Source organism: Boleophthalmus pectinirostris, unplaced genomic scaffold (genome assembly GCF_026225935.1).
Source record: "Boleophthalmus pectinirostris isolate CB_2022bp ecotype Guang Dong unplaced genomic scaffold, ASM2622593v1 HiC_scaffold_20, whole genome shotgun sequence".
In the NCBI taxonomy this organism is placed as follows: domain Eukaryota; kingdom Metazoa; phylum Chordata; class Actinopteri; order Gobiiformes; family Gobiidae; genus Boleophthalmus; species Boleophthalmus pectinirostris.
The window spans coordinates 16,875,068-16,890,797 of NW_026571153.1; the positions used below are offsets into that span (position 1 = coordinate 16,875,068).

Sequence of the window (15,730 nt, forward strand, 5' to 3'; positions counted from 1 at the left end):
CCTTAGCAAAGCACTTAAACTTTTAGCCTGATATACTGTGATGAGATAAATAATTCATTTGACCAAAAGGTGAATAAATGAACTGTTGGAATTGATTGCATGAAGTAGACTGTCCGGTATCTAAGAAAGTAGTGATTTTCTTCGAAACTTCACAAACTATTTATTATGCAGTCACTAATGAGTGAAAACGATCAGTATTATATAACATTTTGAACTTACCATATTGAGCATGAAATCCATTCCTGTTATGGGTGACATTTTGAAGGCTTTTCATCATTCAAAGATGCCGTATTTGATCATTCCTATGGCAACAGTCTAAACTTCTCATCATTGTGAAATCCATGGATAGCAATTTTGTTTGTGTGTGATTAAGGTAACAAAGTGCTTTAGGCACAATAGACAATTCTGCAAAATTACAAAGTAATGTGATTAGTAGGGGTGTAACGATATCCAAGTCTCACGATATGATATCGTCATGGTATGAACCTCACGGTACGATATTTATTGCGATATCATGGGAAAGCGCACAATATTGTGGGGAGGCTCATGATTAGAGATGTAACAATATTCAAATTTCTCGGTTTTCACGATATACATTTCACAGTAGAATATTTATTGCGATATTTTGTGGACACAAAACTGTGAATATGCTACTTTTTTCCTCTTAAAATGCCTTGACAAGACTTAATCCAAAGAACTAAGACTTAAAAGTGTTAGAACTGTTATTTCTTGATGTAGTCTGCACTGAAATGGAGCAAAGGATCATGGTCTATGTAGTTCCCTCTGTCTTTTTTTTTTTAGCTATTGCTGCATCATAACTCTTTTAAGACTTGTAATTCGATATATTGTGATGATCAACAATATTATTGTGAGAACTTTGACGATATGATATCACGATATTTTGGTTATTGTTACATCCCTAGTGATTAGATAATTTGCCTGTTGCTAATAATTATAGTGTTATTGTAAATATTTCAGTAATGTTTTGAATGTCTTTTGATCATAATTTATAGCTTCATTCAAGGGATTTACTTCTAACAAATAAATAATTGTGGAATTTTAGCTCCATGTTAAAAGTACATTCTGGATTTGTCATAGTCATAGATTCATTCTTATCTTTTGTTTTGTGCTGCCTAGTGACCGAAATGCTTGTGAACGTTTTGAGCATCTGTTCCAACGATGAACTCACGACTGACGAGGAGCTGGACGGTAAGACTTCCACTTTTAGAAGTAGTACCTTTCTCATCCAGCAGAGGTCGCCGTTTACCAAACGCAAAACTTCACTTTCTCTCCTACACTCTTTATCTTTTCTATGTTCTGACTGAAAATTTGCTTAATTAACGCAAACTTAATATTTTTCATCAATTTGAGACACATATTTTACTACATAATACTCCCAGTTAACGGTCCTGTCTAATGCAGCTTCCTCTGACAACCTCACCCTTAGCTGCTAAACAGGAAGTGACCTCATCTTCTCCTCTTCTTTGTGTAAACTATGCACACGGCACGCTCTGTAAACAGCGCAGAGGGGGCGGAGTCTCTTTAAACAAACACTAAAAGATGACAATCCCCGGAAAATCAACAGCAGCGGTCACATTAGTTCATAATCACGCTCCTCTCTCTCTCTCCAACTGAGCTCATGACCTTTTCAGGTTGCAGCTACTTCACAGTGGTGGATTTTAAAGACCTATGAGGAAATATTGTTGAATATGTGTAACTATAGTGTTTAAATAATTAAACAAATAAAACCACATATCATACTAGTACTATCACTACCTCTGATTGTACTTTCAGCTATTTGCTTCTCTGTATGATCTACATTTCTGCTACAGTTTCTGATCTGTTCATTACTACTGCTACTACTACTGCTACAACTTTTATTACAAGTTGCAGCTTATGTCTAGTACTACTATTAATATTTCACCTATAGGCTCTGTTCGCGCTTACGTCACAAACCCCAAAGACGTTTGGAAACATGTGATGGCAACTCCCGGCAGGCTCTGTTCACGGTAGTAAGTCTGACAAAATCAAGGGAAAATAAGAAAATATCCCAGTTTCTTCATCTACATATCATTTGTTGTGTTCCGTTATGTTCGGCTAATCAACAATTCCAACCACACCTCAGTTTTTATCATTTCCGCACTGACACACAACTCCAAGCACATTGTGTACATGCGATTAGAAGAGATGAGGGCGTGGGTTTTATCACAGTCGGTCGGCGAGCCCAGTGTCTGTAAGTACTCTGGAAACTCCAAACGTCTTCCTGGTTTGTGACGTAAGCATGAATACATGCAATACTTTTATACTACTGATGTAATGTATACAGTCACATTTTAAAAGCTACTATAAATCAGAGTCCTGCATGGGTCCATTTTTGGAGACCCGCACAGTACAGCACCGCACCTGCTCGATAACCTGACATTTTATCAAAGTTAAACCCGCATCTGCCCAGACCTGTGATAAATCACACATAAATAAAAGCATTCTAACTGAAGCATCTATCAGAATACAAACTGAAAATGTACAACTTCAACTATTACAATCACAAAATTAAATCAAACTTCAGTACGAATACGAATTCACAGACGCGACTTGACTGTTATCACTTCACAGGGATTATTTATTGAGCAGAAGAAACACTGAACAAGATGCCGAACTTTGCGTCACACATGCCACAGATTGAACCAGGACTGAACAAGGACTGACGCAGGACTAACCTTGGACTGACTCCAGGACTAAACCAGGAGGACTGAACTAGGATTAAACCAGAACTGAACCAAAACTGAACCAGGACTCACTGTTGGGATGAGCTTGGACTCTTGGAAGTGTGCCAGTATAGATTGTCGGGTGACCGAGGGTGAAAGGACCGGCGCAGAGCTCCACTTACGGAGGTAAGCGCAGCCGTTGCCTGATCGCGCTTTGCAGACAACCTGCTCCACGGGCTCGGGATTCTCTCTCTTAAGTCCAAGATTAGTCCTGGTGTAGTCCTGGTTTAGTCTTGATTTAGTCCTGACCCGCCCGTGTGTAATTACTACCCGCATGTAAAATTATAGAACCCGCATCTACCCGACCCAGTGCAGGACTCTGCTGTAGATTAGAAAAGTGGTTTTACTTTTTTGTGTAGCATACATATTTGAACATACAATTCACTTTAAGGTAGTTTTTGTTCTTGAATTTAGTGATACTTGGAATCACAATTTTACATTTGATAAGTTGCAGAGTAGTAATTGTTATTAAAACTATACATGTATAATACCAATTGAATGGTGTCTTCCGTGCCATTTATGCCAAAATAAAATACAGATTTTATTGACCAATATTATTGTCTGGAAAAATGCAACAAATTTTACAAAATTTCTATTTTTTGATGGTACAACTGTAAGTAGGCTTAACAAGGTAAAATAAAATGGTAAATAAAAATAAAATAATAAATTAAGGTAAATAAAATGTCCACTAATACTAGTACTTTCTTTCCTCAACTACTACTCTACTGCTGCTATTATACTGCTGACATGATGCTAGACGCAAAATCCTGGACTTTAATACAAGGTCACATATTTCAGCTACTTTCCACCACTGTATTTCTTTGCTTATTATTTTTCCTTTTCATTTTTAAGATGACATTCACTCTGTTTTGTTCCTTCGCTCACGCCTTCTCACTGTACCTGTCCATACGATCACTACTTTGGTTCTGCTTCATCTAACTTCTCTTTTTTTCTATGTTTTACAGACTTTTAAGTTCAAGCCATTGTTTCTGTTTTTAATTTTCCTTTTCACTCGTGCGGTGCTTCTTTGTTGCCTCTTCTTGTCATTCTGCAGCCATCACTGATCTCTCTATCCTCTCTCTTCTTCTTCCTCTCTTCTTCTTCTTCTGGGGGTGTTTTCATGAGAAGGACAGCTAATATATGCCCCTAAAAAAGGTACAAACTGTAGTGGATTAGCGGCATGCTCTAGGATAGACTAGACAATGTGAAAATGCCTGCTCCTTTGCTTCTCTTTCAAACTAATACGACTGTTTAAAGCTAACATCTGTATTGGCTTTCACTGTTGATCTTCTCTTAATATTTCAATACGTTTTTGTGGAGGAGTGAAAATTGTAGGTGGTCTGAGCATGAGAAATGAGTTTGGATTAATTTAATAATGCATCAAAGTATTTGAACAGACAAAAGACATATTATTATTACAGTGCTCTCAATACTTGTTTTAGGATTAGTAATGTTAATTAAAATGTAGTTTGCAGTGTAGTGTAGTGTTTTCTCATATCCAGCTGGGAAAGAACAGTTGGATAAAATAAACAAAATAATCACCATATATTGAACCGGGCTTATACACTCTTTCTTTTATACTTGTCTGTTGACTTAATATTTGTATACACTCTTTTACAGTTGTGAAAAGCAAAATTGTCACAAGTATTAATAGAAAAATTTAAATGTAAGAAATTACGTAAAAAAATTGCACGACATTTGCATTAAACCGCATTATTTTCCTTGAAAACACAGTGATGAAACACAAATGACAAAATGTACAATATTTGGCCATTTAAATTACAAACAAAGAAACATACAAAGAAATTACAAACTAGGGCTGGGTGATATGGAGCAAAAAATATATTTTTCTATATCTCAATATACAATATATATCTCGAAATGTGTACAGGAAAAATAACCCCCTAAAACTGGAAACTGCAAAAACAAATATGCCAAATTCCACAAATTTAACTGTAAAATAAAGGAAGAAATAATACATATTGTCTTATTTCTTTTAAAAAATAAAACAGCTCAACTCAAGTTCATGTTTGCATTAACTCTGTTAAGTGTACGATAACCATGAGCTCCCATAGGAAGCTTGGAAGGTTCCTTATTTTAATAGATCCATGTTCCCAACCAGTGTAAGGACCTCTGAGGTATCCCACAATCCACTGCAGCTCAAACCCAGAGTTTCCTAATACTATTGTACAAGTTTAAGTTCTACACTGCAGCAGATTATTAATTAAAATCTTCGGCATAAATAAACATTATATTACTACAACATATAGAATCACATCAGCCAGTTTGAGATTATAATGTGTTTAATGCAGGTTTGCAGCATTTGTTTACGTTCTACAGAAACAAAACTTAAAACCGCATGGACCATTTGCATGAACTGTAGGCACTAGACTAAAGGACATGACTCAGTGGAATATGTGTGTTCTCTGTGTGACAGAGGATGTGCTGCTGATGCTGAGTCTGTAAATGGTGGAAAAGGTTCGTAGTGCTAGAAGTTTTTGTTGGCAGCAACTTTCGTCCTTCTCGGCAGTAGACATCTGTCTGCTGTTCATGGCAAGGAGGTGGGGGTGCACATGGGCGAGCACAAAGAAGGCAAACAAGTGAAGTGGCTAAATCAGATTTGAATATAAGCATTATATGGATATATACGATATGTCAGAATCCATATCGAGTTTAAAAAATATCTAAATATATTTTAAATATCGAGATATCGCCCACCCCTATTGCAAACAACAAGTGGGGTTGCCTCTCCACAGATCTGACCTGTAACTTGGTCTCTTGTTTTCATCTTCTTGAAGATAGAGAGGTTTAACACCATACTGTGAAACATTCCAGACAAACCATTAGCATCTCCATGGAGAAAAGCATTTGACGGACCCTCTACCAGGAAAGTTACACAATGCACCTTTAAAATATACTGTTTTACTGTTCCAGCTTAGAACTGCCTATCTAACTTCTGTCTTTCCATTACCTCGACCTCATCTCCTCCTTCATACTCCACTCATTGTCCATGTAACATCTCTGGGGGTCTTTACTCTGTCGTTTAAAAAAAATAAAAAATTAAACAGCACATCAGCTTTCCACTGTGAGGGAAAACCCCGAGCAGATCTCAACACAGGAAGAGTGAGATAGAGTGTGCACATGTATGGGCCATGATAAGAGATACATTGCAAAAGGTTAACATGCCCATGTTATAACAGATAGCATGAGTGCAAGGAATGCTCTGATGTATTGCAGTGACGTGTGAAACGGTATTTGAGAAACAGCTGGTCCATATATTGTCTACATATGATATATATACTGAAATCATAGTTTTGAAGCTATAAACAGTTAGAATATAATGTAATGTTTATAATATGAAACTGGTCATGAAAAATAAAGGTGACAGCAGTGTAATTATGTGAAAAAGACTCAAAGGGTCCTACTCTGGGTTTCTGCTCTTCTGGGTTTTTGTGTCAAATGTGGAATCTCGGCCAAGACATTAAAGGCACATTTTAGCAAATATCTGATGGATTACATGTATTCTATGAGCAGGGTCATCTCTCCACTGACCTGACTTGGCATAACCTGTTTGTCTGTCAGATTGATCATTTAAAAGCCACACTGTTTCCGGCAAAGCTACAATGACCAAAATATATTATAATGTGTCTTGGGTGAAGTTGATATTTGTTGATGAAACTCTTCATAGATTTAAGACCAACACTTCCCCACACAACAGGCTATGTTTGAGTCTCAGTTTGTTTAACATTGCTGAACCTTGAACTTTGACCCCTCCAGGTGCCACGGCTTCAGCCCGAAAGGAGGTCATCCGCAACAAGATCCGCGCCATTGGGAAGATGGCCAGGGTATTCTCTGTGCTCAGGTATGCACACAAAGGATGTCCTGACCAAAACCAGTGTGGGGCATGTTTTCTAGAGTTTCCCTAGAACTGCATGTTCTACTACTTCAGTAAGTGCTAACTATTTACTTAATGAATCGCAATCATCATATCATTTATTTATGCTTAAATGTTACCAGAATACAGTTTATTTAAGTTTCCTTGAATGTAATTTCAAATAATTTGTGCTGAAAATTTGCCATTCACAATGAGCTGTAACATTATATCAAATAAACAAACTTGTCATTTTTAAACTAAATATTTTTAAGGTCTAAAAAGTAGTTCATAGAATTATAATGAATAACTTTCTGATAACACACTTTATATTTCACAATAAAAAAATAAAGTAATACACACTTAATTAACAGCAGATTAAAACTGTTCCAAGACAAGGTTACAACAACAAGGTTACAAAGAAGCTGTCTGAACAATGCTTTTAATGGAGTTTTAATTGCTTTTGTACAAGATATATATATTTTTATTTGTATAAATAAAGATGTTTTCCTCTTCATTCCATTGTACTAAACAATAAGATAAGTCTTGAGTTAATATGTATTTATGTTGCTGATTTGTTTGACTTCTGTTAATTGATTGATTGTTTAGATCACAAAAAATATAATAGATCAAGATGAATCTAAAATTGTATCACTTGAGACCAGTGATGGAAGAAGTACTCAGTTTTGTTAAGTAAAATGTAGATACTGGAGCAAAAAAATACTCAAGTAAAAGTGTCACATGAACAATATGTTTAAGAAAAAGTATTAAAAATGCACTTAAAATAAAAGTATTTAGCACAGATTTTGAGATGTAAGAAAGCTTCAAATGTAGTGATTTTGATAAAGATTTGTGTTGGATTTTGTTGTTTTTTGTTGCATTGGATGTCCAGGAATAAAATGAATCCCTATTGTATAATATAAAGTGCATATTTATGATCTTGATAGTTGATAGTTTGTGTGTTTTTGCAGAGAGGAGAGTGAGAGCGTGCTGACTCTGAAGGGCCTGACCCCCACGGGCATGTTACCAAGCGGAGTCCTGTCTGGAGGAAAGGAGAAGTTAGAAAATGGTAAGACCGTCACCATAACAACGTGGATCCTCGACTATAGTCAGATCGTAAAAGCAGACACTTGTCAATTATTAGGCAGCAAACCTCGTATTAGAATAATGCCTTATCAGAGTTTGGTGTTACTTAATGTTTAGGTTATTTTATTGTATACATTACCTTCAGATATTCCCCAAAATAAGCATAATTCTTCACGCGCTGGTCCCTTCTAACATGCTTCACTCCGATTTGCCATTCCTGTCGTGTTTATCTCAAATGTTGTATGTTTTTCTTTCTCCTCTCTCCCAGAAACTGCAGGTATAATCCAGTTGTGCAAGTATTTCGATGTTGTGTTTTTGTTTTCCGATGAAGACTTTAGTTTACTCTCCCATGTTGAATTTCACACTTGCAAACTGATATTTGACGAGACATTGCAAGGAAGAATTGGAATCTCCAACCTTTCATTTATAAATTTGTGGACAAAAAAAGCAAATATCCCGATGTGTGATTCTCAACTGAGGTCATATTTAGATCTAAAGGTTTCCCTCCATTTTATTTTATTTTTTACATATTTCTCTCTCAACCCCATTGTAACTCTTTCATGTTATGTAAACTCTTGAAGTCTCTAGACCTTTTCAGAGCTACTTCTTACAATCACTTCATATCCAGGAGTCAGTTTTGTACCAGTATTTTTATGCTAACTGTAAATATGCTTCACTTCATCCCACCTCTTCCCCCAATCTCCTTCCCATCCAAATCTAAACATTTTGGACACAAAAATATTCAGTGACGTATTCACTTCATTCATTTCCCCAAATATTTCCTCCATGATAAAACTGATTTATTCATCCATTCTGTGGCTGTACTTCCTGTCTTCTTGTGTAGCTCCGTCTCCCTGTTTCTCTGTCCTCCATATTGACTCTTCTTCCACATCCACAGCTGCAGTCAAACACATTTCCAACATAGATCTCATCACTTCCTCGCTCCTTGTCTCCTCGTTTCCCTGTCTCCTTGTCTCCTCGTCCACTAACCCACCTCGTCATAACCGTGTGGACATAACCTGTTGACTTGTTGTTGTGGGCATTGGCTGTCTTTTGCTGCTCATTGGGACAAAATGAAACACGTGCTCACTCTCTCTCATTCGTTTTGCAATCCCCCTCTTCTTCTCCTTCAGCTACTATTGAAGCTATTGAGGCTGAAAAAGGTAAATGGGTCTGGCCACCCTCTTCTGTTGCTTCCCATAGCAATAGACAGGGGGCGCTCCACTGGGTTCTTTCCATCCATCTCGCTGGTGCTTGAGTAGAGTGTGTTTGGGGCGACTGAAACCGTGGCTTTAGTTTTGAACAGAGTATCAGTAAGTACGTCCAGGGGGAACCTTTGCTCACATCAGTTTTAAAGGGGAAGGATTTCATAGCGCACATTTGACGCAGCGGTCACGTTGTGTTTGAGTGAGGGCACGCACAGGGCACTGCTTCAACTGTTGAGTCTAAGTGTAATTACATTGTAATTTACAATGATGTATATTCAACTCAATGTCAAAATGCAAGTTATGTTTTTCTTTTTTTATAGAAATTATAGAAATTCTTGGTACCACTTTATAATAACTACATTTTTTTATTACAGTCTTAATAAAGCATAAACAAAGACTTAAGTCATAAATGAACTAATAGATTCAGTAATAGAATGATTTAAACTAATTTAAAGGAGTCAGGGTTAGGGTACTAAATATAGTTACTAAGTCTGAATCATTCTTAAGAAACTATTTGTTCATTATGAATTCTTCTCTATAAAGTTTTTCTTTGTGCTTTATTGTGGCTATTTAAGGCGTAATTATGATAAAGTGTTATATCTAATAATATGGATCATACAACACAATGTCTCAAGGTCCTGTATTACGCTAAATTTACTCTTGTCAGTTTTTATCCATGTTAGAATGTCGTTACCTCGCCAAAAACATACCTGGAGTTGTGTTTTATCCTTTATTCAATCAATCAATCAATCAATCAAACTTTATTTATAAAGCACTTTTCATACAAAAATGTAACACAAAGTGCTTTACAGTGATTAAAAATAAGACCACAATTCCTTCCACCCACCAACCAACCCTCACACCTGCCCTACCCCACACAACCAACCAAGACACACACACACACTCACACACACACTAACATGCTAAAATACATAAAACTACACATAGTACAATGTGAGGCTGAGTACAGGCAAACCAGTTGAGAAAGCATCATCAAAGGAGCCATTTACACCAGGAGCAGAGAGCCGTCTACCACCACCAGGAACCGCCACAGGGCCCAGAGGAGAGATGAAGCCCCAGCACCATTCCTCCACCAGGAGCCCACAGGACAGGCCCAGCAGCCGCAGCCAACCTCAGCTCATGATCATCATTATTATTATTATTATTAGGCTATAATAATCAAGCCCAAAATGCTATATGGTTAAAGGTATAATAATATAGCTCAGAATACTCTCTTCAACCTTGTGATGTCATGAAGCGGTAGTGTTCAAGTTTACAGCTACCTTTAAGATTTTGTTCAGTAGAGATTAGCAATTCCAAACCTGAAATCATCCAAATCATTCTAGTGAAAGTGTATGGAGTTTAAAAACACAGTGGGGCACTTCCTGTATTACCATAACATCACAAGGTGGAACAGAGGGTTTTCGGTTTGAGGGAAGAGCTCAGCATAAATATGCTGAGTTTTGTGGGTTAAAAATGTGTGAATTAAACAAAACACAACTCCAGATATGTTTGTGATCAGGAAACAATATTATGACATAGATCAGAAAATAACATAATATGGGCCCTTTAGTATACTTACTTTCAATTTAGTTTTTTGTAATTTATTGGTGCATTAATAGAAATCCCAACTTTGTACATGAGTAATATACTTCTGATGGCTCCATACTGCATACTTTACATAGTTTACATGATTCAGAAAACCCTGTTCTTCTGTTTCTATGATACACAGTACATGTGCCTCTTGCTCGGCTCTCACTCAGCACAGCTCTTGCTATGAAACCAACACTCATATTTCCCCTTTGAAATGACTGAAGCAGTTGTGCATTGTTGTTGCAGTATTTTAATCTTTATTGTAACCCTTTTTAATTGGTAGCGAAACAAATTCATTACAGTTTCTTAAAAAGATTTGGTGTCCATTGCTGGTAGCGCAAGAACAAGCTCAACTGCGAGCTAAATAGTGGTGTGGCAGCTGCTATTTACATGAAGTGTCCAGTACTTCCTCTCCAGCCCCATAGAGGACGCTGCTTCTCCATGTGGACCTGCTGTGTCGTGTTCCTGTGAGCTGCTAATAACCTGTGTCTGACCGCGCAATGCAGCAACCCTCCCAATTCACCCTCAAATCTAACTCTAACTCCATACAAATCACTCTGCACTGTACATGTATGGACCAGTACACAGTCCAGTCCCGCACATGAGACTGGCTCAGATTACCCATCAGCCCCTGCTCTTTGCTGCATGCTCCAGCAGACATCACAGTTTTAGCACCGGTGTAGTGTGTGTCCGTGGGCTCAGTCCAGTCCTCTGTGGAAGTGAATGTCTTGGTGGGCTTCTCTGGTGTCCCCTCTGTCTTTAGTGTCTCTGATTCTTCATCCTCCTCTTCCTCTTTTGGTTCAGTAATCTGTGATGTACTCTGCCCATGAACCTATGGGGTCTGCAGGGGTTTTGCCTCATGTCTTTCACTTCAAAATATTTTATAATCAAAACGAAAGATGCTCAAAATGGTGTCTTCCACATGGTACTCTGCAAACCTGCACACCCCGAGGCCTGGGCCCATGGTAGACAGTAGAGGGGAGTCGACCCCTGTGTAGTCGCTCCATTAGACATAGTAGTCTTTATGTGTGTCGTCGTAGTAGTAGTAGTGGTAGTAGTAACGGTGTTAATATAAGTAGATTCATGTTTTACAGTGTGATTTTGATGATACGTTCTCATAATGCTTTGTCTAAACAACTGAGTTTGGATTCAATTGATTATTGTTCAAGTTTTGTATAAGAAGTACAAGGAGTGCAGTAACTGTGCTTTGTAGCAGGTATTTAGCACAAACTGTTTAATCACATTTGTGAATACAGTAAATTAATTAATCATTAAAAAAACAAGGTAAGAAGGTAAGAATGTGGGGAATCTTGTTTATCCAGCTATGATGATAAATGAGTCTATTCAGACCTTAATGAACTGCTACTTCCCTCACTGTTAATCACAAGCCAGAGTTAGACTGATCATTTGAACATGCGTCTCTTCTCTCTCTCTCACGTGTCAACAGCCATCAAGGGCTTCTCTCCACAACACAAGATCTCCAGCTTCGAGGAGGCCAAAGGTTTGGACCGGATCAATGAGCGGATGCCCCCACGCCGAGATGCCCTGCCGTCAGACGCCAGCCTCAACTCCCTCAACAAGGCCCTGTCCTCAGAGACCAACGGCACCGAGCCCAAAGGCAGCACGAGCGGCAGCAGCATCCAGTGAGCTGCCCCGCCTCCAGGGGGCGCCCCCGCTGCCCTGGATATGCCTTCGATCTTAGTTTAGTCCGTCTATAAGTTATCGCCGGTTGATTGGATGTGGTCAGGCCTTAGGGCAGACCCACTCACAGTATGTCAGACAGAGACAGAGAGAGTACCGTGTTAGCGCTCATTGAAAGACCCATTTACAACAGAAGGAAAGTTGTTCTTACTAACTATTGTACGTTTACAAAATACAGCACTAAGAGGACACATGAGATCATGTTTTTAACATAAGGGTGTACAAACTAAATAAGGACTATTTATTGATAACTTTTTTTGCTACTCTTATAAAATAGCTCTGAAATGAATTAGGCAGTCTTAAAAAGAATGTTGCAATGTTGTCGAAATGCCAAACGATGGATCGTTTTATGGTTTTGTACATATTCTTGCTTACCTCAGGTTCTTTTGGTGTGTGCTTTGACCTGATTTTTCTGTATAATGGCTAAATAACTCGGTAATGAATACCTATTTTCTTGAGTTTCTTAACTGGAATTTACATTTACCTATCTATCATTTGCAAATATGTTTATTTTTGTCTCTTTTCGAAAGGGAGGGGGGTAGATTTATTGTGGCTTGCTGGAACTGAGTGTTAATTTCTCTCTTTTTAAGTATTGCGAACAAAGTAAAAATAGAGAACCTATATTGTGTAAAAAAAAATAATACAATAATAATAAAGTGTCTGCCTATGCATGTTTTATAAAAATCAAAGGACAGAAATAGAACATCTGAAAACGTTTGGCTGTGGAGGCCTGTTTTGAACTGCGCTTTAGTGAACCTATACTGGAACTGTATCCTGCGTACTTTAAACAACCACCACCATGACGCTCTATGCCTTCTTTTTGTAATTGAAGCATTTAATTATCTAAAGATGGATGAGGAAATTGTATTTTTAACAGGCGCTTGTCAGTGCACAGTCCAAATACGCATGTTTGACAATTCTTGTGAGGTTGTGTGATTACATGTGGAACTCAAAATGCATGATTAGCTGTTAGCTGTGTCCATATACCAGGTTTTAAAAATACAACTGATTTTATGTTCTGTTTTGTAAAATTGTGCCACAGAATTGTCCTTTATTATTTAGAAATCTGCTTTGTATATCAGTTACAGGTTTGATACTGCTCCGTACTTTAAACAAGGAAAAAAAAATACTTAGATCTTTTTTAAGAACTGCTTAAGTGCCCAAGTAATTCACTACACAACATGAAGCCTTGCTTTTTGTAATTTAACTTCGGAAACTGTTGGCAGATGAGGCATGCACTTGCAACTATGAAAAGTATTTTATATAACTGTTCAATAAAAATGTGCATGAACTTGAGATGCACCTCTCCTGTTATGTGTATGTGTGCCACAGACTACATCATGAATATGCAACGTGTCCAATAAAATCTTCTGCATATAACTCTACAAATACCTCAGGGACTTTCTTGGTACACAGGGATTACTACTACCATACAGGAACCAGTACACAGTAGTTTCCTTGAATATGAAGTACTGTTGTACATGGGGATTACTGCTACTATACAGAGAACAGTACACACTAGTTGTTGTTTTTCTTCCTTTTTTTAATCTTTATTTAACCAGGAAAGATTTAGATTGAGATTAAAAAACTCTTTCAGGGGAGTCATGGCCAAGAGTTTACTTAAATATGAAGTGATGTGGTGAAAATTGGATTCAGAAAGGTTTACTAACCTGTTAGGAAGTTGTATTGACTAATAAAAAAAGGTTTCAAATTTGTACCTGCATAATATACTGGGTGTTTAGTACTTTAGTAAAATAACTAGTACACACTTTGGAGACATTTTGAGGTTATTACAAAGTGTTTTTAGGAAATGAGTCTCTGGCAAGTTAGCAAGTGAAGGTGTTTCCTTCCCAGTGACCTGAGAAACTACTTTGATTAAAGGACCACAACTTAGCCAAGTTTTGATTGGAATATGTGAACACAAATATGACTTTAAGATCTATGATTTTCCGCTTTGGAAAACAAAAGTTGGTTATATAAAATACAGAAGTGTCTCAGCAAACATAATTAACTAGTACAGCCTATTTGAAGTTCTCAGCTGAAAGGAAGAGTAGATTTACAACCCTTACTACAACTATCACAATTATATTTATTGGTACCTCACTTTTACATGAACTTTTACTTGTATTTCAAATTAGTATCACTTTACAGTACTGAAAACGGATCACTAAATCTTCTTGGTATTTCAATTAGTGTCGTTTTCTCAAATTGCTCTCTTTGCAACACTCCGTTCTCGCACAAGTCCCAGTGAAAGGAAGTACATGATGGCATCCTGTTTTTGGAGGGCTTTGGCCGGTGGCAGCTCCAGGAAAAATAAGGTAAATTTGGCAGAGACTAGACAATGAAATGATGGACAGTACACCTTAAATACATCTGATCTCTAGTCTTAATAATATGGGGTCAGTTGCGTAAGGTTATTATCCTCTTTTGTGGGAAAATAGTGACATTCCTTGGTGGGTATTTTTCCTCCTCTTGGATTCGTGCCAGTGTTCTCCAGCAAAGCAGCGGCCGGTTACAAAACAATCAGATTCATTTTTGTTTTCTTATCTGTGCATGTGACAGGAACAAATCAGAAATGTATTGTGTGGACATTCAACTCACATATTTCCTGTTTTCATGCATACGATGTTACTTCCTGGAGATGGTTTATTTAGGTTTGACATCATATAGGGAGGCTACACTCAGGCTAGGTGTGGTATGCTGTATGTATCAGAAAGAATGTGTAGTGATAAACCAAAGTGCTCATTCAGAGTAAGAGTAATGTTTTTCCTGTTTGCTTTTTCCACTAGGGGTCGCCATAGCAAACCACAAGGCCATGTAGTGTTCAGATTTGACTTGAGATCACCAGATGCCCTGCCGAACTTTGTGTGCTCTGACTTTTGATGCCACACAAGAACTGACAGGTACTGATTTAGGTGTGCCACAAGGTTCTGTTTTGGGACCACTGTATATTAAATACCAGAGGTGAGACTTGAGTCGGACTTGAGTCACTATTTTTAGGACTTGAGACTTGACTTGATAAAGTAGACAAAGACTTGAGACTGGACTTGGACTTGAAGGTCAGTGACTTGAGAAGACTTGATGCTTCTTAAAAAAGATATGTTTTTAGAAAATACTTTTCTCTGTACAGTTGATAAATGTGTTGCTGAATTTTACAGGAATAAACAGGAACATGTCCCTTCCACTGCTCTGTTTGGTACTTTGGATGTAACTGAAGTACTGTGATGTATCCTCAAATGTACTACAGTAATATACAGTACAAAACAACAGAGGGAACTACATAGAACATGATCCTTCCATTTCAGTGCAGACTACATGACAAAATAACTGTTATTTAGCACTTTTAAATCTGAATTCTTTCTGCTCTGACCGTAATGATTCACACCTAGATCTTATCACGACATTTAAAATGGAAAAAGCTTGCATTTCTACAACTATATATATATACTATAAATATAAATATACCATGATTTTTTAAGTACAATTTTGTTTAAAAGTCAAATAAA

The 15,730-nt window shown here is 37.5% G+C and overlaps 1 protein-coding gene across 1 annotated transcript in view; it reads left to right on the top strand.

Annotated features, from left to right (window-relative positions):
- LOC110159309 (protein phosphatase 3 catalytic subunit alpha) overlaps positions 1–13,520 on the top strand; it is a 108,173-nt gene extending 94,653 nt beyond the window's left edge. The window contains exons 10-13 of the mRNA XM_020923856.2: positions 1,138–1,209; positions 6,543–6,627; positions 7,608–7,705; positions 11,971–13,520. Coding sequence (XP_020779515.1) covers positions 1,138–1,209; positions 6,543–6,627; positions 7,608–7,705; positions 11,971–12,170 — 455 coding nt within the window. The 3' untranslated portion in view covers positions 12,171–13,520. The remainder of the gene's footprint in view (positions 1–1,137; positions 1,210–6,542; positions 6,628–7,607; positions 7,706–11,970) is intronic.
- Positions 13,521–15,730: the final 2,210 nt, after the last annotated feature.